Source organism: Ciconia boyciana, chromosome 3 (genome assembly GCF_034638445.1).
Source record: "Ciconia boyciana chromosome 3, ASM3463844v1, whole genome shotgun sequence".
Classification (NCBI taxonomy): Eukaryota; Metazoa; Chordata; class Aves; order Ciconiiformes; family Ciconiidae; genus Ciconia; species Ciconia boyciana.
In genome coordinates this window covers 75,903,813-75,927,489 of record NC_132936.1, presented here as the reverse complement: position 1 = coordinate 75,927,489, position 23,677 = coordinate 75,903,813, and the positions used below count along the sequence as shown (strand labels likewise).

The 23,677-nt window shown below is 43.2% G+C and overlaps 1 protein-coding gene and 1 long non-coding RNA gene across 2 annotated transcripts in view; both read right to left on the bottom strand.

The window, feature by feature from the left end:
• Positions 1 to 23,677, bottom strand: part of FNDC1 (fibronectin type III domain containing 1) — a 78,559-nt gene that overhangs the window by 25,310 nt on the left and 29,572 nt on the right. Inside the window, exons 2-11 of the mRNA XM_072856195.1 lie at positions 20,281 to 20,490; positions 18,462 to 18,560; positions 16,670 to 16,784; positions 15,243 to 15,430; positions 14,475 to 14,582; positions 11,187 to 11,375; positions 8,018 to 10,390; positions 6,099 to 6,220; positions 4,206 to 4,317; positions 2,855 to 3,235 (exon numbers count right to left, since the gene is read on the bottom strand). Of these exons, the coding sequence (XP_072712296.1) occupies positions 2,855 to 3,235; positions 4,206 to 4,317; positions 6,099 to 6,220; positions 8,018 to 10,390; positions 11,187 to 11,375; positions 14,475 to 14,582; positions 15,243 to 15,430; positions 16,670 to 16,784; positions 18,462 to 18,560; positions 20,281 to 20,490 (3,897 nt within the window). The remainder of the gene's footprint in view (positions 1 to 2,854; positions 3,236 to 4,205; positions 4,318 to 6,098; positions 6,221 to 8,017; positions 10,391 to 11,186; positions 11,376 to 14,474; positions 14,583 to 15,242; positions 15,431 to 16,669; positions 16,785 to 18,461; positions 18,561 to 20,280; positions 20,491 to 23,677) is intronic.
• LOC140649259 (uncharacterized) lies at positions 11,386 to 14,455 on the bottom strand. The gene is made up of 3 exons (XR_012041542.1): positions 14,125 to 14,455; positions 12,102 to 12,257; positions 11,386 to 11,820 (listed from the first exon to the last, which is right to left on the bottom strand). It is a non-coding gene; the product is annotated as an uncharacterized lncRNA (long non-coding RNA).

Sequence of the window (23,677 nt, the reverse complement as noted above, 5' to 3'; positions counted from 1 at the left end):
ATACACCAGCTGCAGTTCTCCAGCTTGCTCTATCACCCTTGGCTGCAGCTCTTCAGTGAACCCTGCCTGTACCAAATGAGGCTAAGTCTTGCTATGACCGCTTGCCATAGTCTTTGGCATCTGTAAGGACAGCGGACTGCATAACCGTCACTTGATTTTATCACACACAACACATGGTTAAGACTCCACCTTTTTTTTCCTTGTGAGTTCATGAAAAAACTTCAGCTGATTTCACTGACAAATCACGCTTGTGTGGCCAAACTCCTTCTTTAAAGTTAAAGACTGCTGAATCTAGTGAAATGTTGACAATAAATTCTGCTGGGTCGAGCAAAAATCCTGCCAGAGAGTAAGCAAATTTGCCAAAGCTTAATTAGAATGTTTGGCGGTGGGTTTTGGCACTTGCAGCCCCTGGCTGTTCGTGAGTAAAGCACTTAGCAACAAATATCAAGCTTTGGCAGAAAACGTATTTCATTAAATGATCTGGAGTATTTTCCAGACTCAGATTAAAGGGAAAGACAACATAAAAATCTGATTTGGAAATGGTCAAGGGAAAACTGCATTAAATGTTTTGATAGTTCAAGTAGTAGTTGTTTATCCCTCTTGAAATAGACACTGCACTTATTAAACAAAACCAGCCATCATTAAATAAATACCACAAAGGTGCTTTCTTTTCAAGCAAGTTCCTCTGTGGAATAGGCAGGTTGTTTTGCTGCGTTTGTCAAATTTTGAGGCAGGTCACCAGGATAAAAAAAAAAAAAAAGGAGAAGATCAAGAAAATCCTAATAATTACTCTTCAGAGAAACTTTCATAATTGCCAGGTAGGGACTAATATTGCTCAAGCTATATAGCCGGTAAGAAGTAGAAATCCAGCACCATCTTGTCCTTTCAGTCTTCCACTGTGATGTGTTTGCAGACATACTGTCGAAACGCCAGACAGTTTAGGAGTGACTTAAGGGCCATTCTCACTGAACACGCAGCCTGTGTAAAAAACTAGTTTTCATTCATGCCTCTAACAAAGTTCAAGGATTCAGCAAGTCCATCTGGTAGAAGGCAAAAAACCTAAGCAGAATGTTTTTAAATGTTCATAAAATCACATGAAAATTCCCCAGCCCACAACTTTGCTAAAAATAATACTGCAAAGCTTTTTGTTGTTCAGCTTCTGGAGCCTACTTTCAGATTAACCCCAGCCATATTTCATGAACTGTTACTGTTCTTATAATATGTATTCTCAGAAGAGGTCCTTCAGGTATCAAATAGCACAGGCCAAAGAGAGGAAACATTACAGGATATAAGCAACATTTAAGGTAAGCAAAAGGATCTGGTGGGAGTGGGAGGGACTCTAACTCTGCCAAAAATCATGGTCCTTTTTAGGCAACTTTGAAAAAACCAGGGTGATCATATATAACAATATTTGTAACACCTTTGTAAATACAATTAAGAACAATGAAAGCACCAAAGGGAAAACCAAAATCTTCAAAGAAATATTTAACGATGGTCATTTTATATACGTATGTTTCTGTGGGTACACACCCATGAATATGTACATATGCAAGCACACTTCTATAAATACACCCTGTCAAACATGGGACTAATTGTTAGATAAATATTAACACTATAAATCATTGTAATTCCACCTGTACAAGGCACTAACATCTCTGATTCATTACTTACCCAGAGTAGCTGGTAAGGGAATTTTCAGTCTTCTGCTTCTGAGATCCCTTCCAAAGTTGCCATCCTTAGACTCACTGTGAGTTGCTGAAGCCATATCTTTCCATATCTCTGCACTCTTCAAAGCGATAGTTCAGCTTCCTAGGCCATGGTTACATGACCTACTTGTAAATCTACTTTGGCTTCAGAGATACAAGTGTATGGGGGAAAGGTAAGGGGGTTTTATTACTCATTAAAACTGGCTACTGCAGTTGGCAGGTGTCGGACTGCCAACCTGTTGTTTAGGTTATGGCCGTGCTGCTGCTGCCCATTTGTAGACTGAGTTGGGGATTATCTACAAATGGAAAGGATAAGGACCGCCATGGTGCTCCCTGATCTGGTCCTGCAAAATAAGCAGCTAACTGGTTTGCAATGCAACATTCAGGTGATGAAAGGGTAAAATATGGTAGGAACGGGCTCAATGCCCAAAGACTCTAGTGTATTTATATTTGTTTACTTTGGATTTCAGTTTGGCACCGCATTCTAAGCTTGTATAACTGCAACAGGGAAATAATTACATGAACCAACACTGTTTTATATTTTCAGATGAGAAATAAATTAGTGTACAACTCTCTGCCTTATCTGTGCAGAGCCAGGGTTGTCTTTCCCCAGCTTCATCCATGCTATGCTACATTCCTGCTAGACAATCTCCATCTCTGAGGACTGGCAAGAGAACAAGAATCTCATTTTGCAAAAGCTGGTTCCACCATGGCTCAAAAGAGAGACTTTTCAGAATTCATTGTGAGAAACGAACACAAAATAGACAAAATGTATAGTGCCTTCAGGTCGTTCCCTGGCCTGGAGTGAGGACTTCCTTATATGTGAGTGCTTTCACCACAAACCTACTGCCTTATACTTGTGCTCACATGCATGAATATATGTGACAAGACTGGATCCAACACAAGGTAAGAATTTTGCTGAAATCAACATACTTTCACGAAAAACTTAAGCTTTGGGGAAAGCTGACATTTTCCAATGAAAAGCCATTTAACACCCAAACCGTTCTTCAGCTGCTCTAATCTCAGCTCCTACCTTATCACATGGACCAAAATCTTCAGACGCAGATTCTTTCCTGCTTTGCATTTGTGTAACTGCGCTGTACAAACAGCACAACCAAAGAAGTTCAAACAACACAAAAGGAAGTTACCTTCTGCATTGCACTCTGGCAGGCCATCGAACCCCAAGAGCAAGTTGCCCTCATCATCATACTGTCCATAGGTGCCTGGAGGACAGGTTGGGGGTGGTTTCTCAGTGGGTGGTTCAGTGGTAGTTTGTTCAGGAGTGGTGGTGGTAGTTGTAGCAACAGTTGTTGTAGTGGTGGTAGTAGTTGTTGTGGTAGTTGTTGGGGGTATTGTTGTAGTAGTAGTTGAGGGAGTGGTTGTTTTCTTAATCATTTCAAGACCAATCAGAGGTTTCCCTCCAAGGCTTATTATTGGTTTATCTTGTGCACTTGCTACAGGTTTACTAAATCTGCCATGTCCAAACAAAGGTAATCCATCAGGACTCACCATTGGGGCACCCTTTTCATCTAGGAGAGAAGAACAAAACCAAAAAATCTCACCATTAATCGATTTCAGGTTTATAGCATGGTATTTATCAACAGTGGATACCACAAGAGCACTGAGAGTGTGATTACAGCCTCCTGTAACTAAGCTGACAGAGAAGGTGGTTGTTATCTAGGAAAGAGCCATGGCTAAGGAAGCTGGAAAATGGTTCAGAAGAACCTCAGATAAACCACAGTGGTGTTCACGTTTATCAGCTGTTTGACAAACACTTATTGGGAAGACTGCAGGGAGGTTTCACTTCAGAATCACAACGTGCAGGCAGTGCCTGCATTTAACCTAAGTCAGTCTTGTAACTGTTGATGAAAGGCATGATGAATCCATATTCTGCTCCCTAATGTCAAACATGCACAAGGAAAAACTGGGATGAGCTATTGAGATGCTAACACTGCAGATAAACTTTTGTGCCAAATTCTGTACTGCAAATATTCATGGTAACCAGTTTAACAGCAGGCACTGACTTTGCATTCAAGAGATCTATACAGGTGGACTGATATGCAAACAGCAGTGTTTTCACAGATCACACACAGGGTTTTTTACTATTTGTGGTCAGTTTTAGAAGAAAAAATAAAATAATCACACGCATATGGCTGGTACAGTGCTAGTGGTGGGGGATAATTATTTCTATGTACACAAAGACATAAACAAGCATCAGTCCTTATTCTGGCTCAGTTCTGCAGTCCTTTCTAATGCTGATACAAGTGAGATGGACTTCGGTGATTCTTGCTGCCTCGTACTCCGGAGACCCACAGGATGTCCCAAAGCCTCCCCAGGTCCTCCAATGTGCTGACTGCCTGATGGAGACCTGAGGTACAAGCAACTCTAAATGGCTTGCATGGGACCTGGGGATGCCTGAAGCATTCAACACCTCAAAGACTTGTACCAGGTGCACAAAAACTGCAGATTTTTTTCTGTAAGAAGGAAGCTGTCACTTACCAACAATTGTACGTCCATCCCCTCCTAATTTCACTCGGAGAGGGTTGCCTTGGGAATCTTGGAGGTATTTTCCTTCAACATTTAACACTAGCCCTCGGTCAAGATCTACAATCTAAAAGCAATAGATGGACTCAAGTTTAGCTAACACAAAAGGAGGTGAAATGAAATTTCACAGCAACAGAAATCCTGGGGAAATTCAGATGCTAAGTGTGATGTTCAGGAATAACAACACCTACAGACTTTTAAAAATTAGTCACTAATTGTATAGTAATTGTAAACTGAAAAACCACTGCTGACGAAAGCATATCCCCAGGAGCTGGGCTCCAGAGTTGCACAACAACCATATTCATATCGCCTACTGTAGCTCTCGTGCAAAGGAGCAACTCCCTTGATTTTCTTGGGCTGCATGACTCCTAAGGTGGATTCCTGTAATACTGATTTGAGTATGACCCCGAGTCCTTTTGAAGACAGTATTTAAAAGTATGTCTACTAATCAAAAAAAAAAGAAAAAATTCAACTAGTGAATTTAGATTCAAACGGCAGTGAAAACAAAGTAGCTAAGATTTTAATTGGGGTAGGAGACTCAAGAAAAGCCTCTGTCTCATAAAACAAATCTGTCTGAGAGCTTGGATTGAATTCAAGAGGTAACTGCAGTTAAAATCCAGTCCTCATTGCTATTTCAACCCAAAATAGCTGAACTGTATGCTGTTTTAACCTGAGGTAACAGACACTGAGCCACAAAACACAAAAATGCAAAAGGTGTTAAGTGCTGGAAGGAAACTGGGAAGAGGATGTGAGCAGCAGTTCCAGGTTGGTAAGACAGACTTACATTTGGTGCTGGGGAAAAGACTGTAGCAGGAGGGACAGCAGATCATGAGATCAGTCTCTGAAGCCCTCCAGGCCCCAGATGTTGACATAGATCCTCTTGCTTTACAAGGTGTTCGTCCTGCTTGCAGCAATGCCCTCCTCTTGTGGGGTAGAGAGAGACGCCCCATGGCCTCCCAAGGACCTTTCTAGCCCATTTTCTGGCGTCTATTTAAAGGGCTTTGGGCATGCTTTTCAAAATGCCTCCCTTGAATGTGACATACCTGATGCACCTTTTTATGTTCCTCTAATGCAAACAGTAGGATTGAAGTGGCCATAAAATACATGTCTTTATGTGTCATGCCATGTGTGAGCTGCTCTACTGGTGCCAGGGAGGCTGGTCACAGTCTCCTCCAGCTCAGCATTTGGGCAAACACGCAGGAAACACCAGTTCCTTCCCTGCATTGGTTGGTTATAAACTTACCAGAAAGGATTTTAAAAGACAAGGTCTCGGCATGTAGGCACCTACTGGGGCTTTCCTATCAATGGCATCTGAGCTTTTCTGAAAATATCACTGGAAACATGTCTGTACGAATGGCAAAATGCTTAAAGGTACCTATGTATGTGCATTTAAAGCATTGGGACACTTATGGAGTAACTTTGCATTTCGAAACTTTTGCTCATGAGCTTCTCCCTGGAGCATGAACCTGGGAGAAGCATTGCTGAACACGTCTTTCAGAGTAGCTATCCCAGGCAGTCCCCACTCACACTGCACGGCTGACAAGCCCTGAGTCACTGGAGAGTGTAAGTCCCACTGACTTTGAGGAAAAAATGTTTCACTAAATTTATGAGAGTAATGCTATAGTTGAAAATTCAAGCAATCAGGCTTTAAATCAGACATTTAAAATGTTCAAATAATGAAATGCAGAATTTGTCATTAGATTTCAATGGAACAGTGGAAAATAGATCACTAAGAATAACCTCACTTTACAGCTTCATTGACTGAGGGCACTGTTCTCCTTTGTTAATGAAAATGTAAGTACAGTAAAAGGCCAAAGCATCTTGAATTTGGTGAGAAGGTTACCCTACCCACTTTGTTCCTTGAGGGCCATTGATTACTCTCTGTCCACTTGCTTTTCCATTATTACCAGGTATTACTTTTCCATTTCCATTTCCATTTTTCGTTGTAAGATTAGGTCTGCCGTTGTAACCTGAAACAGAGAAGAAAACTCACTATTCTGAAGAAAGCTGTGCAACCTACAAACCACATTTTAAAATGCAAAGAAATGCATTTTCTGACCACTCTGGACATAAATGAGAGCAGAAAGAGCCCTCACCATACTTGGCAAACCAGGCATTTCATTTCTGCTTGCACCAACTGTTGTGACACTGTCAGATTCCGGCAGCTGACACAAGCATCTGAAATGCTTTCTTCTGAAGAGGTTAAACACTCATGGTTTGTTTCTGCCATGTTTATTTGATCTCTTTATTCCCTCTTGGTTTTTTAAGAAAGCAGGGCAACAGTTCTAGATGGCACTACAGCCATTAAAATGTTTGTGATCTTTGTAAACATCTGAGGAGAGGGGTGAGGGAAGAAATCATTATTGAACACAACCACTTGTTCAATCCTATCCTTATACAAAGCTGTAGTGACAAACTGAAAGGAGAGGGGATGGGAATTACCTCAATTTTTTTTTTTAACCTGTAAAAGGAAGAACTCTCCTTCTCTAGCTGAAAAAACACTGCTACACAGAGGCACACTCAGCTTAGAAGTGGAGAAGCAGTGGCACTGAGCTGCAGCCCCCCCCAGCTCAGAAACGGCAGCAATTTTCACATCCTAGCTCAGAAACTTGCCTCCAGAAACATATATATGAAAATATATACATATATTAACTGCATATATATATATATATAAAAATAAACTGAACACTCCTCAGCTATTGCATGGCTAGCAGTAAGCTGGTACACAACCTCCATGGAGAAATCTGTTATTCTTTCATGCCATGCATCTCATCCTCCATGGTATTATTTAAGGTCCAGTCCCATCTTAAAGCTCTGCAAGCTGGTGGACCTCTACACAACACTGACTAAAGCATAGCAAATACAATAGCCCCGCTGCATGGTCCTCACTGCATAACAGTGAGGCCACATTGAACAAAACATTGTTATTTACATATAGCATAGAAGGTATTTACTAAAACACTCAGGTCACTCAATACTATTTTGGATGTCCATGCATTGGAGGAAGAAAAAATATTTCTACCTAGCAAAGTCACTGAGACTGAGACTGTCTGGGATTCTCCATAGGTGACATGGGGAATCACTAGATGACACACCTTGACGTGTAGTGGACCCTCTGTTCCACTACGCAGCATCAGCAGATATTCTGCCAGAAAGCAAACCTCTAACATTTGGGGTAAATCACAGCCATAAAGGTATTAGAGGGCCTGACTGTGATGTAAGCAGTCCTCAACAGGAATGTGCAACCCTGAGCTGTCACTTAGAAAAAAGACGAAAGTGGCTTAAAAATTAATTAAAGAAAACAGAGAATGCCAGGACAGCACGAGGAAACACCTTACTGCCTAGGTGCGGGCAAGGTAGCACCCCATAACCTACAAAAGCCTTTTAGTAATCCATACAATGTAGAGCAATATACCTGAGAGGTTGTCATGTTCTGAGTACAAATGCGCTTTCAGTAAGCATTCACTGAAGTCATTGCTCAATGAGGAAAATAGCCCTTTTTCCAATTTAGTAACTAACTCTGTCATCTCCTCTGTGGATCATGGGATCCTGCGCAGATCAGACCACAGGACCAAAGGTCTGATGCACCACATTACACCCATTAGGCAACGTCCTCAAGAACTGGGCTTCCTGAGAACCACCAAAATAAAAAGTAATACATTATACTAAATAACTGAACCTGCATTCTGATGGAGGACTTTTCATTTAACTGCTGATCTTAGGAAAAAACACAATTCAGTGAGATTACTACAACAAAGACAAGATACCTTGTCTATAAGGAGGTCTAACAAATTGCCGCTGGGAAGGGCTCCGTAGCCTGGAGTTCAACAGTCGCTGGCGAGGGGACAAAGTGGAAGAAGAAACTGTTGGAGAAACAGTGTGTGTGGTGGTAGATACAGAAGAACGTGGCCAGACAAAGCTTGGTTTAGATAGGGTATGCTTGTTAGAGGACTGAGTAATCCGTGATGTTATGGCAGAGCTTCCTGGTGATTCGGGAGAAGATATTTTTAATGTTGGAGTTTTTTCCTTCTCTTCCTCTTCAGAGCTTACTTTGTGAGGTAGAAGAGCGTTCATAGATTTCCTTTTATTGCTAATAGTGTCATCGTATGTGTTTTTGTTACCTCTAGAAACAGAAGGGGACCATTTTGCTGCCAAAGATGTGGGTTTCTCTTCCACTTCTTTCTGATCATATTCACTGTAATAATCATCCTCTTCATTAGAAACTGACTGATGAGATTTAGATGAAGAGGAGGAAGGAACTTTTTGAGGAAGTTCAGCTTTGGGCATTTTTGAGGGCAACAGGCCATATTTTTTCTCTGTTTGGGACACTGTTCTTGTAGCCACCCTTGAGTGAGTAGGTAATGAAGGACGAGCTTGTCTCGAAGAAGTAGATGACAGCCTTGGATTATACCGGTTGTCTTTTGCTGTATCACTGGCAGAACTGGAGTCTGGCTGAGTAAGTTTTGGTTTGTAGGAAGGTACCTGAGAACCTGGCTGCTGTTGCTTTGATAGAGATGAACTTGAGCTTCCCTGAGAGAAAGATGCAGGTAATCCCCTAGAAGAGGACACCTCTTTAGGAAACACAGAGTGGCTGCTTGCTCTGTCACTGCCTTCTGTTACGTCCTCATCATCACCTTCCTGCAATTCTTTGTTACTCTGGGATGAGATGTGAGACGGGAGGCGCCGGCCCCTTGAATGCAGTAAGGAAGGACTGGTTTGTGCTCTCTGTGGAGACTCTGAGTGGGAGGTCTTCTCCAATGGAAGATGAGAAGGGGATGTCTTTTTAGGCAAAGATACACTTGGTTTTGATAGAGCAAGCATTTCTTTTACCTCTCGACTGTTCTGCTCTTCAGGCTTATGTTTGGAAAGAGAAGACTGCAAAAGAGAATGCTTTTCTGGAGCAGCCGCTCGACCTTGTTGTTCTTCTGAGTCAGAGCGGGGTGACTTTTCACTGTGTGTCTCCCTGAGATGAGAATCAGAATCGACCTGAGGATTTCTTCTCTTGGAATAGATTGCTGAAGAAGACTGCCTGGAAGAGGGTAGAGAAGGAAATAAGGGGTTTTCATCTTTTGAGTCCTCCCTATAATTCTTATCAACATCCTTTCCATCAGATTTGGCACTGGTGGAGGAGCGAGAGTGAGGTGAAGTGTGACTAGAAACAGCAGACCTCGACGAGACTGCCACTGCAGCTACTTTCGAATCCTTCCACGTGTGAGAACTGGAGCCTGAGGGAAGCCTTGTTTGCTGTGACCTAGAACTGGGCTGTCCTGCTCTGTCCTTTGCTTCTTCACTGTCAAACTCATTATGGCTATCACGAGCATGGGAATCTGCTGATTTGGAAGAGGGTTGATGTGAATGACCTAGAGAGCCAGACCTACTGGGATGGCTTGGGACAACCTCATGAGAGATAGCAGACTGCCGATTTGATGGCAAAGCCAGGCGACTAGGCTCTGAAATTTTAGAAGACACTTTCACCAGCATGGGGTCTGGCTTTCCTTCCACATTACCAACAAGATCATTATTTCTGGCAGGCAGAGGATAGGAAGAGGTTTTAGAAGGCACATTAGTGTTGCTTTGCCTCAGTTGCTTTGTTTCGTTATCTGTGTATTTAGGAACAGACAAGGCAGAAAAGCGTTGTGCTGACGATGGTAACAGTGCTGGTGGCTCATGTTTCTCTGTGCTTGTCTGCCGTGACACCTCTGATGTGTGGGCTCGAACAGAGGTCCTCCCTGAGGCAAGGACAGGGTGGACTGGCCGACTAGGGGACAAGGGTCTAATATTCCTCCTCTGATCCTGGGCTTCTGGTGGCATCGTTGGAGCTTCTTGGGAGGAATCGTGATCATCTGTCACCTCAGTGGACTGGAGATCAGGTTCCAGCTCTCCTGTCTTTCTAGAAGGTAACTGAGATTTACTTAGGACCCCTCGAGTCAAGATTTTATTCTTATATTCGGAAAGAAGACTCTTTTTATCACTAACATCAGGTGAACGAACAGACGACTGCTTAGAGGAAAGCGATGGCTGGACTTTTGAAGAAACAGAAGAAGTTTGAGAAGGAGATGAGCCAGCATTCCCAGTTTTTTTAGCCTCTGAATTATCTTGAATATTTGCTTGTTGCTGAGCAACTGAATCCTCATGAGCAGCTGGGGGAAAAAAAAGTGTTTATTCACAACAATAGAAGAAGCACAAAAAACTGACCAAGAGAAGAAACCAGCCAGGTAGCAAGAACAAAACAACTTATGAGAATATGAGACAATAATTATTTCTGTATTAACCAGCCTGTGAAGTATGGCTGAGTAAGTTTTGGTTTGTAGGAAGGTGGAATTATTGTAGCTTGGGTAAAACTTAGAGCAATTAAAATCAAACATCTAAAAGCAGGGACTGCAACATCCTATCAGTGGAACCAAATCTTCAGCACAGCTTAGTCATGTTGATGGCATGGTGCTGCATTATCCCATCTGAGGCTGTGGCCCACATTTTTAGTTAACTCAGCAAATCTTCTGTCCCCATAACAGCATCTTTTTGGCAAGAAGCAAATGCAAGGAGTAGTGTCTGTGTAAGCTACTCTAAGTGACTTTCAAGAGTGGGAGTTGTAAGGAATAATGCAACCAAAGACCCAAAGCACTGCATTCTTTGGCCTTTGGATAATAAGAGCACATAGTGTTTTCATGCAGGAAATAGAGTATGGTATGCATTTATTTAAGATGTTAAAATGTCCATAAAATGTCCTTTTATATGCTGCAGAGTGACAAACACTTATCTACAAGCATCTCTTTGGACAAGATAGTGATGAAAAGAGCTAACAGAAACAGTATTAAGGACGTAAAATCCCACGGGTTAGATGGAGTGCAGAGGAAGCTAAGTCAGTAAGAATTAACGTAACTGGGACCAAGGCAAGAATGGGCGGACTACGCAATCAGTGCATGGGTTGGTGCTCACCTGCTGGGATGGCAACGCTGAAGGCTTTAGACTGAGGACCTGGTCCCCTCCTGTTTGCTGCACGAATTTTGAAAATATAGCGCTCCCCGGCCTGCAGACCATCTATTATGGCTGATGTTGTAGCTCCAGAGTAGGTGATGGACTTTGCTCCAAATGGCTTGAGAGCCGGGGCGTATGAAAGAATGTATTCTGAAATGATTTGGCAGACGGTTGGAAGGAGGAAACTGAAAACAGTCCTGTTTCCAGCGGACAGACTGTATGGGTAGGATGAATTAGAACGTGCATTACTAAAATTAATACACTAGCAATGCACGCCGAGTCAACAGCTGGAGTATAAAGACATGAGAGAGAGAGATATACATATATATGTAGGTAAATTGAACACTTGTTCATCTTAACAGACAAAACCAAATCACATCAATGACCTAATGACTGAGACAGAATATGTTAGCTATACCTTTGTAAAAATACATAAGCAACAATGCCCATCAGAGTGCAGCATCACCAAGAGGAGCCGGACGACAGCCATGCGCACTTCCAGAGAAGGTGTGGGGACATGAGAAAGTTACAGCACCAACTACTGCGTGGTTTGGTGTGCTGCACCAGGAGACCTTTTTTTGCTTCTGGACACCAGCTAATAAAGGGAAAAAAATGAGTCCTCTGAAAAAATTAACTGACCTAAATCAGAAATAACAGAGGAAACCTACAAAGAGAAAATACACTGGAGGCAGAAAATATGTATGAACATTGCCAGGAAAATACACACTGTCCTACTACTTGTGGAAATCTAGTCTGAAAGACTGTGCAAATGTTAGGTAATGTGGATCACTACAATCAGAATACCCATGTTGTTACAGCTGACAAACCACGAGCAGATTTTAGACTTCCCAAGAGAAAGAGAAATTTTTAACTTACTGATTAGCTACCAAGATATTTGCAATCAACAACACATGATCCAGAGAATATTCTTCCAAAACATAACTTGCTCACAATGGTGGAAAACACACAACTGCGTTGCTGACTGTAGCTATGTCCACAGCAAATAAGAATGTTAAAAAATTTTCTTTCCCCCTGAAATTATTTGGAAGAAGAACAAAATGGTGTATTCACATAATTATCGTTCAAGACATCAGTATTAAAATCAGATTACATTATTCATTACTATTAATTACTTCCTTATCCTACATTTCCAACAGAGCCTTGACACAGCTATAACTGCACTGTACTTTAAGACCCTAGTCATGCAAAAGCAGCTCTGCCAGTCCACTGTGGCGAAACTCTACCAGCTCCAAAGGCCATATACTCATTCCTCAGCAGTGCTGGAGCATGAGGGGCATCCCCATGAAAACAGCAAAGCACTTACTTTAATCTTGGAAACAATATTACTGCAGTCAAATATAAGTGTTTCCAGCTGAGTCTTTGCTTAGAGGGGTTTTAGCTGTAACCTACAGGCCAGTAGGTAAAATTCATGCCTGGATGATTGAGGTTCTTATTTAGGAAAGATAATTCTAGAGAAATTTCGCCCCTACAGGAATAATTGTAGGCATGAAGAGGAGTCTTCCCATTACACTCCCAAGGAGTGCAGGTAAGATCTCAGCCATGTGCAGGCTTCCTTTTCTTTTCAATCCTCTGTAGGAGGCACAGGTATTGGACCAAAACAAGGTTTTGAAAATAAATTCCAAGGGCTGCCAGTTTTCTCTCTTGACACAAAGAAACACAATATTACTTGAGGAGTCACAGTGCCATGATGGGAAAACTCTAGAACATAATAACAGCTTTAAAAATAGGAAACTTATTTTTTTCTGAAAACTAGCCCATATTCATTGTGTTAAGAAATAAGCCATGCATAGGTCACCAAAACAAGAAAAAAAATCATCAATATCATGTAAATGCATTTAATGCTCAGTTGAAAAAAAAATAAATGTATTAGAAGACATGGTAAGCTTTGGATTGGGGGGTTTTTTTGCTTTAAGATACACAGGAGTTGCTTTAATTGCAGAGGCACTGTTGTAACTTCTAAATGGCTACTGGAAGGCATTTTCTTCCATTACTTTAATATGTGGTATAAATATATAAAAGAACAGAGTTGAAAAACAAAAGGACCAAAAGACAAAAATTCCTGATTACCACGTGCTATCAAAATTACTATGAAGTGCTAATACAGTGATTTCATTTAGCCAGTATAAATATCATTTTTGTCATTTATTTAGTTTAAAAATAAGACCTCTCCTCCAATACTTCATACTCAAGAAAAACAATGATATATTAGACATGTATAAGCGTTCAGCCCTTGAATATCAGGTATCTTTAAAATAATTGCCTTGGATGAATTATCTAAAGATCAGCAGACAAAAATGGACAAAGGGCTACAGACTGCTCAAAATTAGGAGCAGATTTGAAATTTCAGATAACAAGCCTGCATGACCCTACTTTAAGAAATAATAATTCTTGGACACAATTGCATCTCCTCCATTGAAGCAATTGGCAAGACTCCTACTGACTTCAAAGAGGAAGGAATTCCACCACTGCCCTGAAGAACACATAAAGTAGGTCTTGTATGCAGACACAGTACACTTCCCTCCAGGCTAAAGGTTTTTTAAATCCTGAGATGCTACAGTGCTGATAAGGCACCTCCAGAAACTTGTGTAACTTGAGAACACAGTCCCATCAACCACTGGAGAACGGGAGGTGGCCAAAAAATCAGCCTGCTCATTTTCAGAGGGAAAAGGGAAAACAAAAATCCCAGAAAGATTTTTTTTTTAAATCTTGTGCAAGTAAATAGCCACTGACAAATTAGCTTATGACCATGTACAATAACGCTATAGTACACAAGGCTTATGCGTGATATCTGTTGAAATCACGATTTGCGCTTGCTTCTTAAACTGAGGCCTTCCTTCCACGATAAACTAGAAATAAAACACAACATAAACCCACTCACTTTCTTGGCAACTACGCAACTTTTCCTTCTTCACCTAACTGTTAGAAATCCTTTGGGAAACTTCCTTCTTGAGCTCTGTTTCGACCTGCTTATTAACGGAAGAAGAGGTAAGCATGCATGCATGACACCCCCGGAAGCTCTGTGACATCCCAGGCACACGGTGATGATGGCTTCCCAGCAGTGGCACGGAGACGCTGGGCTGGAAACAAGAAAATCTTGCTCGGGCATAAGCCATTAACAAGTGAAAAAATCCTGGCACAGTCAGCGGTTCCAGCTTGCTGTGGAGCGACAGTCTGGCTTCGAGAAGACCAGCTCCTTGAGGGAGTTAAAAACCAACAGTGATGACTTACCCTTGACTTTTCCTTCAGTCTCTGGGAGAGCATCCCAGGATGCTGCTACAGAGGTTGGTTTCCCCTTTAGTGGCCAAACATCCAAATTTTCAGGTGCGCTGGCAGGAGCTGTGAAACAGCCATATGCAGAAGAGGCAAGTAAGAAAAGTTGACCTACACAGCATACAACTTTTGCTCCTTCTTCTCACAGCAGAAATTCCTATACAGCCATTTCAAAGATAACTGTGAAGAGCACACATGGCTCAGGTCCATGCGTGCCTGTATTACATCTCTGTATCAGACTCCTGTTGTGAAATTTTATTCCATACTTTTAGGAACAGGCTGTCTGCATGAGACTGCTATTGTGGCTTAGCTGGAACGACGTGGCAATTCGGTTGTTATGGACCACTTCCCTTTACCAAAGGGGCCCCGCAGCTTCTCCTTGGTGGAGCCAGGATTTAAATTTGCTGCCCACAGAGAGGGACAGCAGCCAGGCTGCTCCTCCCAAAGGAAGGGGCACACCCAGCTGCAGGGGTCCAAGGTGCTGACCCGACCCTCAGAAATACCCAAACCATCTCCCCCTGTTCTCATCACGCCACAAGAGCAGCCCTGGTGTGCTCTCCGAGGCACTGCTGCAGGGACACAGCCAGCAGCACCGAGGCTTTTCCCATGTTCCCAACCCTCTGCTGCCCCAGGCAACCACTTATTCTGGCTTTCCCTCAAGCCAGCCCTATTTCACAGCTCAAACCCTAAGACTTGTGTTACCCCAAGGACCTTTTGAATACATACCTGCCTCTGGGGTCCGTTGATAAACAGACACGCTCCATTTGCCTTCCTTTTCTCCCTCTGAGATTTGGACAGCAAATTCGTACATGGTGTCCGGCACCAGATTCTCCACCAGTGCCCGCCGGTTGGACACCTGCTTGTAATCCCACCTTGCTGATTCCCCCTTTTCCCGATAGCGAACACTGTATTGCCTGGGGTTAGAAACACATAAAAATAAAAATTCATATGTCGAAATCTAGCATTAGCAGAACCAGAGAGGGATGGGGCTGCTTTCCGCTCAGTTAGCCTGCTGGGGCTTACTGGGGAACCTACCAAAATGCAAACAACAAAGTACCACCACCACCAAGAGCCAGCATATTTTAAGCAAACATTTGTGCCCTCCTCTAATGGAGTCTGATGGCTTTCACCCCAAGGGACGGACCACTCTTTCCAGCCTTTTACTCAAAACACCCCCTGCCCCAGAGGGAAGCTGCAGGGCCTTCCGAACCAAGCCAGGCATCCCGGGGGCTCCATGCCACCATCTTGCTGCCCCATGGCCACGAGCATGGCCAAACGGCTGGGAGCTCCATGCTCCCAGAGCAGTGCCAGTGGCTTGGTTCCCACATATCTGCCCAGATAACCGCTTCCACAAGGAAACTGAGAACGTCTAAAATTACCACTTTTCCTGCTGTGCCCCTCGGGGTGTTTCAGTGCCGGGTTGCACAGTCCTTCAGTGTTCCCAGGCTGAGCAACACAATCCAGCGCTTTCAGACCTTTGGCAGTTTCCAGCCCATTTCTCTGTTTATTTTGGTCTCCACTTGCTGCGGCATGCTGCTGCGAGCCAAGCTCTCCTGCTTATGGGAGCCCCCGACCTGCTCAGCCTCAGCTGCATGGGGTTTCTGGAGGGTCAGTGGATGCAGGGTTCACTGATGGACACCTTTCCCATTGCAGTGATGCTTCCTTCACCTGCCGTATGGTTTTCTTGAAGCTGTAGTCTGTTCTGACAATCCAACTCAACACCTTGCCTCTGTGGGCTGTGGCCTGTCTCCCAGCCCTTCTTTCCCCATGCACGCATGGGGATTTGCTGACCATGGTGATATACCAGCATTTGAATAGCAAAATATCCCCAGTTGGTGCTGACAACATTTCAGAAGAGATCTAAACCCCTGTAGTCCAGCACTTACACAGACCTCTAAATACTAGAGACCAGGGTGCAGGGAGGCAAGGAGGGTACATCACCCCATATCCACCCACGTCAGGTTTCTAACAGCTTCTCTGAAGCATCCCCTGCCAGACGTTGTCATAGGTAGGGATATGCAAACTCCTATGCCCTAAGCTAAATTATTCTCATAACCAACCATGCATTAAATAAATACAAAAGCAATCAGTAGTGCGTTGGCAGCAGTTCACCTTCAGTATGCATTCAGAAAAGAAAACACAGGGCTAACTACCTATTTGCTGCAGTCTTCTGTTTTTCATACAGTGGGTCTGTCCAAGCAACAAGCACAGACTGAGAGGACATAACTCGAACAGTTATGTCTTGTGCCACCTCCACCTCTTCCTCCTCTGAAATGGCAAAACAAAATAGCATATCAATAACAACATCAGAGTTCTCATAAAAAACAGTAACTGTCTTCAACTGATGTTATAATACACACACAGCACAGATGAGTAACAAATACAGCAGTTGTGGAAAACCAAGTACATTGATTACTGATGGTACCCCATGGAAACATCATTTCTTCTGTTAGTTGTCTGCTTACAAGACCAGAGTACTAATATATTCCACAGTCCTTCAATATTCTATCAGTCCCTAAACTGTTACTTACAGCAAATGTCTTATTAACATACTGACATTCATCGTTTCTGGCAAACTCACTACTAGAGCTGCCTGGAGAGCAGGCAAAAATTAAGGCAAAAATTTTAAAAAATGAAAGAAAAAATAAAATCATTGAAGTGGGCTGTTTCGACATATCAAAGTATCTTTTGCAAATAATTTACAAACTTTAAAATTAAGTGAGACTAATTTGATTTTTTTGAGGTTTTTAATTTTGATAGGGCTCCTTTTTCTATCTGTCCATGAGAGTTTTTCCAGTCTAGTCTACCTACCACCCCATGAAAGATTTATTACTTGTCCTATTAGTGTCACAGTGTCTATTCCCAAGTCTCACAGAATGCACAAGGCACAACTTTCCAGCCCAAGTTTTACAGAAGAGTAACACTGGAAAAATACTGATGTCTCAGGAAAGGAAAGAGGCCAGTAAACTCTGGAGTACGATTCTCTCTAGGGACCTTACTTATGTATGACTGAAGTCCAAGGAAAGATTGCCCTTCTCTTCTGTGGGTGGCATGTTACCTCAAAACCCAGCACTGCCTGCACAGAAGGCAGGCAGCAGGGAAGCACATTTCACTTCTTCCAATCAGGTTTTTAATGTAGAGGGTTCTCAGACAATTTCAGGTTTTCCAAGCCAAACAGCTACTATGCAAAAGTGGCTGAGAGGACCCATCTACTGCTCAGAAGTGGCTTAGGGAACCTATTCACAAAGTTTTGCAATGGGAGCACCTGAAGAGAGAAAGTGAGCATGAGAAGTGGATGGCATCACCTCTCCAGAAAAGGTGTGAGGTGAGATTTCAATACACCACGGTTCTCAGTTCTGACAAAGGTGTTCTCCATCACCATCAAAATATCTGAAACACTCTGCCACCCTCACGGCATTCCCATCGCAATGCGAGGGGGTGAGAAAGCGGTGCTGGCATGGAGATGACTCAGAATCTCGCTCATCCTTTTTAACCTTGGCAGCGGTATGTAATGCTTTCTTTCCAAAAGAGTGAAAACTTTTGCTGACCAGGTTTAGGCTTCTGGAAATCAACCCTTCAGAAAAGGTGGTAGAGATCTAACAAGAAGGCATACCATTGTGGAGGTCCTGGATTTGTTTTAATCAAGTCTTCTCATGCATTTATAGCAGTGCGTAACATTTGCCAATAGCGAGAGAGGAGGAGGTTAAAAAAAAACAAAAACACCCCAAACAACAGAAACCCAACCAACCATGTTGCAGAGTTGTATCATTTTATTAATCCTGCTTGAATTAGAGAAGCAATCGGAGACATCCGTTAAGCTCTTTAATGCACAGAGAAAAACCTAGCAGCTCCATCACCAAAAGGTTTGCAGTCTAAAAATCACAAAGCTATCTCATTGCATTCAAATGTCTCCATGAACTGACAGCAGATGTGAAAGAAACATACCTGTGACTTTTCTTTTAGTTAAAGATGACCTATAGACAGGTTGGCTCCGTCCTTGGGAGCTCCTTGATGGCAGCGAAACCACATGAACTGACTCAGAGGCTGTACATGCAGGGAAAAAACAGAGGCTTTCCTGTAACCTTTTTCATTGCAAAAAATTTTAGTCTTTTCAGGCAGAACTCTGTTTTATTCTTTGCTGAGATAAAAAAGGAGAAACTTACTCGAAAGTTAACTTATTTAGAGTCACAGCATTTATGTCAGAGGGTTCAACATGCATGCAGTAAGAACAGTAAAGTTGGAATTTTAGAAGCAGGAAAGCAAATTGTTAACCTGAAAAGATCATTACAAGAGTCCTATATTCTAGGATTGAGTTCTTCTCCTGATAATTTGATTATTTAAACAACATTCGTTCTCCCTCTTTAAAAAAACATAGTATAAAAGTAATGAAAACAAGAAGTAGATGCTCCAAACCATGTTACACAGTATTTCTCATCAAGATTAAGTTTGTTACTGAACTCCCACCAAGTCCGTGACAAGATTTCCATTGACTTCTGTACTGCCTGGACAGGCTCTCAACCTGCAGAGCAGTGGTACGTGCTGGGCATCAAACAACCAGGAGAGCATCTCCCACACATACGTGTCTCGACCCTGTCACCTCGGCACAGACGCCAGAGTATCCCCTCAGCAAGAGGTGCATAGAAAGATGAAAAACTGAATACTAGAGAAGGGATGAGAAATAAGTACGAGATTCCTGTTAGGAAAAGGGGGAATAACTGATAAAGGTGACTGAAGAGTTCCCTCTCTTTGGAGAAACGGAGATAAAGATGTGTGTTCAATACAAAACCCACAAAGCAGAAGGGGAGATAGACATTTACATCGCAAAGCCAGGAATTCTGGCAGCCACGTGCGATTTTGGAATCATCACCCATTTTGTAACCCAAGACCAGACTGACTGTGGGATGGGCTTCCAGCCTACAGGAGAGATTTTGAGAGAAAGAAGCCTAACCTTGAGCAAACACACCTGAACAGCACAGGAGCAAAGTAAGTCTCGTGAGTGCAGACCCAGCACCCGCTCGGGCGAGAGGAGCTCAGGCAGCAGGAGAGAGGCAGGTCAGCCATGACACCGGCAAGTGACACTAATAGCTCAAAGGGAAATGCTCAGCCTCTGGGGAAATAAAACTGTTGCAAACCCCATTGATACCGCTAGATGGGAAATCCTTTAAATCAAGGGCAGGTGATCTAGGGCACGAGTGCAAACCATCACAGCACGGCAGGGCAGGGAGCACAAAGAGGCCAACCTGACTGTCTCAGGAGCCCTTAGTGACCAGGACCTCATGAAGGAACTGGAGAGAACATGGATACACGAGTGTAACACTCTAGTACGGAGCCTATGACAGTTTTAATGGTAAGCGTGGATACATTTAATTAAAGCATTAATTTTTTCTCCACTGGCCTGAAATAATGTAGGGACACAAAGTGCAAGAAGACAAAAAAAAAAAAAGAATTTCAGAGCAGTCCCACTGCATGCAAGGAGAATCTGAGCTATGGCTCTTCTCCCCAGTCCTTCCCTCTGCTATTAATATGAGTAACTCGCACATGGTGTGTCTTTCACACAGCATCAAGTTCTGCTACAGTTTCTACCCTGGTCATCGTATTTTTCTGTTAAGAACATGTTACAGAATGGAATTATAGCAAGCATTTTCATTTATAGGAAGAAGTCATCTTGATGGCTACAACATGTGATCTGTGATCACCTAGCAGCCACAGGGGATTACAGAAGTGTGCTAGCTCAGCTAGATGCTATCAGGGAACTCTGACTCACCTAGTTTTCTCGCTTCCTGGTTTTGCCGCTCTTGCAGCAGCGGAGCATAGCTCATCCTTCGGCTGCTCTCTCCATACCCACGGAGGTAACCTTGGGATCTGCTGCGTGGACCCCTGAAGCCTGCTCCATAAGGTGGCTTCCACCGAAAAGATAACTTTCCGTCTGGAGACTGGGCGCGCACTCTCAGAGGTCTGTTTGGCATGTCCTTCTCTTCAAAAAATAAGCAAAGACACACACATAAAACCCTTCGCAGTTATTATGAAGCACGTGACACGTATAGCATCCCACATACGTCTGTTGCAAGCACATCTATGAAATAACATCCGAATAAAAGGCATAATTTTATAGTTTTTAAATTTTGCTACAAAACCCAACTGCAGTAACAACAAGTTTTCCAAGCGGGATGTACAATACTTGATAGCGTCTTTTCCCAGGCTCTTCAGACAGACGAGTGCAAGACACTGAAAGTAAAAACATATCTTAATACAAGGACTCCTGCCAGAAACTGGGGATGTCTTGTAGCTTTTTTGTTTAATCTTTTTTTTTTTAAATCCCCTTTCCCTAGTTCAGGCACACCAGTACGTTATTTTTTTGGCAAGTGCTAAAGGTCAGTGTAAAACAAAGCACAGAACCATTTCACTATTTTTAAAATTTATTTTAGAAAGCATTATCCACATTAAAAGCAGATTCTCTTCTAAACCCATCACTAATGGTTCTGCTCTCTGACAGCCTTGTATTTACCACGTCTGTTCTGCACATGCTTCAACTCTTGACTTCCCAAAGTCCCATTATACGATCCCTTGAGCATCCAGCACTGTAACAGGTACCTTATGCAAGTCGTTTATTTTTATATTTGCTGGCAAGTTGGCAGCGTTCTTTTAAGAAGTGACACTGATGCAAGGATTACTCAAGCAACCAGTTTGGTTGCTCTGAACGGCATCTCCAGTTTTTGTGGCGTTCTCCATTGCATATGACCTGCACCATGCTACTGTGCAGGCTGCAAGCAGAGCAGAGAGCAGGAAGAAAGGTGCTGGCAGCACCAGCCAGGACTGAGATCTCCCACACTTGTAGCGATTTTTTGCCTCTTATCTTTTACATTTCACACTCAAAGTAGGTCTCTCTCAGTCTCTTCTAGCAATGCCATTTCATCAAGCACAAGGTTGCGTGAACTTGCCAGCACAGAGGTTACACGCTGTATTCAAACCCTCTTACTCGCTGGCTAAGCCAGTCATTGCAATCACAGCAATGTCAAGAGAACAAGACTTGGGCCAGCACCAGCTGCCAGAGACCTGGACACACAACAAAAGATTTCTGTACTTTCTGTCAGTCCCCAAAGTACTTTCTGTCAGAGCAATAGTGAGATCCTCTTTCCAGCACCAGTTCAGCTCATATTTATTCATGACAGCACTTAAACATGTTACTTTAAGTATGTATCGATGTCTGCATGTCCCTATATACACCAAAAGTAGGTCCTTTTCCAATATTTCTGCTCAGTGACGCTGTCCTGGTTTCGGCGGGGATAGAGTTAATTTTCTTCCTAGTAGCTGGTATAGTGCTGTGCTTTGGATTTAGGATGAGAATAATGTTGATAACACGCTGATGTTTTACTTGTTGCTAAGTAATACTTGCACTAGTCATGGACTTTTCAGCTTCCCATGCTCTGCCGGGTGCACAAGAAGCTGGGAGGGGGCACAGCCAAGATAGTTGACCCAAACTGGCCAAAGGGCTATTCCATACCATATGGCGTCATGCTCAGTATACAAACTGGGGGGAGTTGGCCGGGGGGTAGCGATCGCTGCTTGGGGACAGGCTGGGCATCGGTTGGTGGGTGGTGAGAGGTTGCATTGCTTGGGTTTTTTTCCCTGGGTTTTGTTCCTTTCTCACTCTTTTGTTGTTTTCCTTTTCATTACAATTTTTTTTCCTCTTTTTCCCAATTATTAAACTGTTCTTATCTGAACCCACGAGTTTTCTTACTTTTGCTCTTCCGATTCTCTCCCCCATCCCACTGGGGGTGAGGGCGAGCGAACGGCTGTGTGGTGCTTAATTGCCGACTGGGGCTAAACCACAACAGACACCTTCTATAAACAAACTGCTCACTGGTCTTGATCTGCTGACAAGGTTGCATCTTCTTACACACTCCCAACAAACCTTCTTCTATTAAATTACCCTTTGGAAGGGATCACAGCAACTCACAAAGCTGTTTGCAGAGCCTCTCTTGAAATCCCTGTAAGAAACGCAAGGTTTCAGTGCTGATGAGGTGTATAACATACGCAGAGAACCGCACGCTCCCAGGGAACTCTGCTTTTCTACTGAAAAACTGGGCAGCAGCTCAGCATGGTAAACCTTGCCTTTTTATTTTTCCTACAGAGAGACAGATCATCAGTTTAAACACACAGATTTCAGCAGCTTCTCTCTTCTGGCTGCTCCTCACCACTCCAGCAAAACGAAGCAGCTATAAACCCAGATTAATCAGCTAATTAAGCTGGTTTTACAGACAGTTTGTGTTGCCACAGCAGTGTATACTAGCTGGATCACAGCAGTGGATCTGGTCCTAAGTGTTTAACAAACAATAAATGCTTTTTGCTATACAATAAATATAGTTGCTTTCATGAGGATCCCTGACCACTTTTCAAGGAACGTTCTCAGTCACGCGCTCTATTAAAAAAACACCTGCTCCCACATGGTTTCTTTTTCTTGCTCTCCTGCGCAGTTGCTCAACACAGATTTCAAAAGGCCGTTAGTCACTGATCATGTAGGCACACAGCCTTCATTCACAGCACCACCATGGAGAACTGAAAGAGGGCAAAATTCAAGTTGGAACGGACCCCTGGAGGTCTCTTCTCAACCTCCTGCTCAAAGACAAACTGTATCTCCAACACTGCGTGAGGCCAGCCCTGGTTTTCCCTAGCTCAGTCTTCAAAACCTCCCAGGATGGAGATGGCACAGCCTCCTTCTGGACTGGCTTCAGTGCTGCGCCAGCTGCCCAGGGTAAAAGCTTTTATCATAGAATCATAGAATGGTTTAGGTTGGAAAAGACCTTTAAGATCATCAAGTCCAACTGTTAACCTACCACTGCCAAGTCCACCACTAAACCGAGTCCCTAAGCACCACATCTACACTTCTTTTAAACACCTCCAAGGATGGGGACTCAACCACTTCCCTGGGCAGCCTCTTCCAATGCTTGACAACACTTTCGGTGAAGACATTTTTCCTAATGTCCAGTCTAAACCTCCCCTGGCACAACTTGAGGCCATTTCCTCTCGTCCTATCACTTGCTACCTGGGAGAAGAGACCGACCCCCACCTCTCTACAGCCTCCTTTCAGGCAGTTGTAGAGAGCGATAAGGTCTCCCCTCAGCCTCCTTTTCTCCAGGCTAAACAACCCCAGTTCCCTCAGC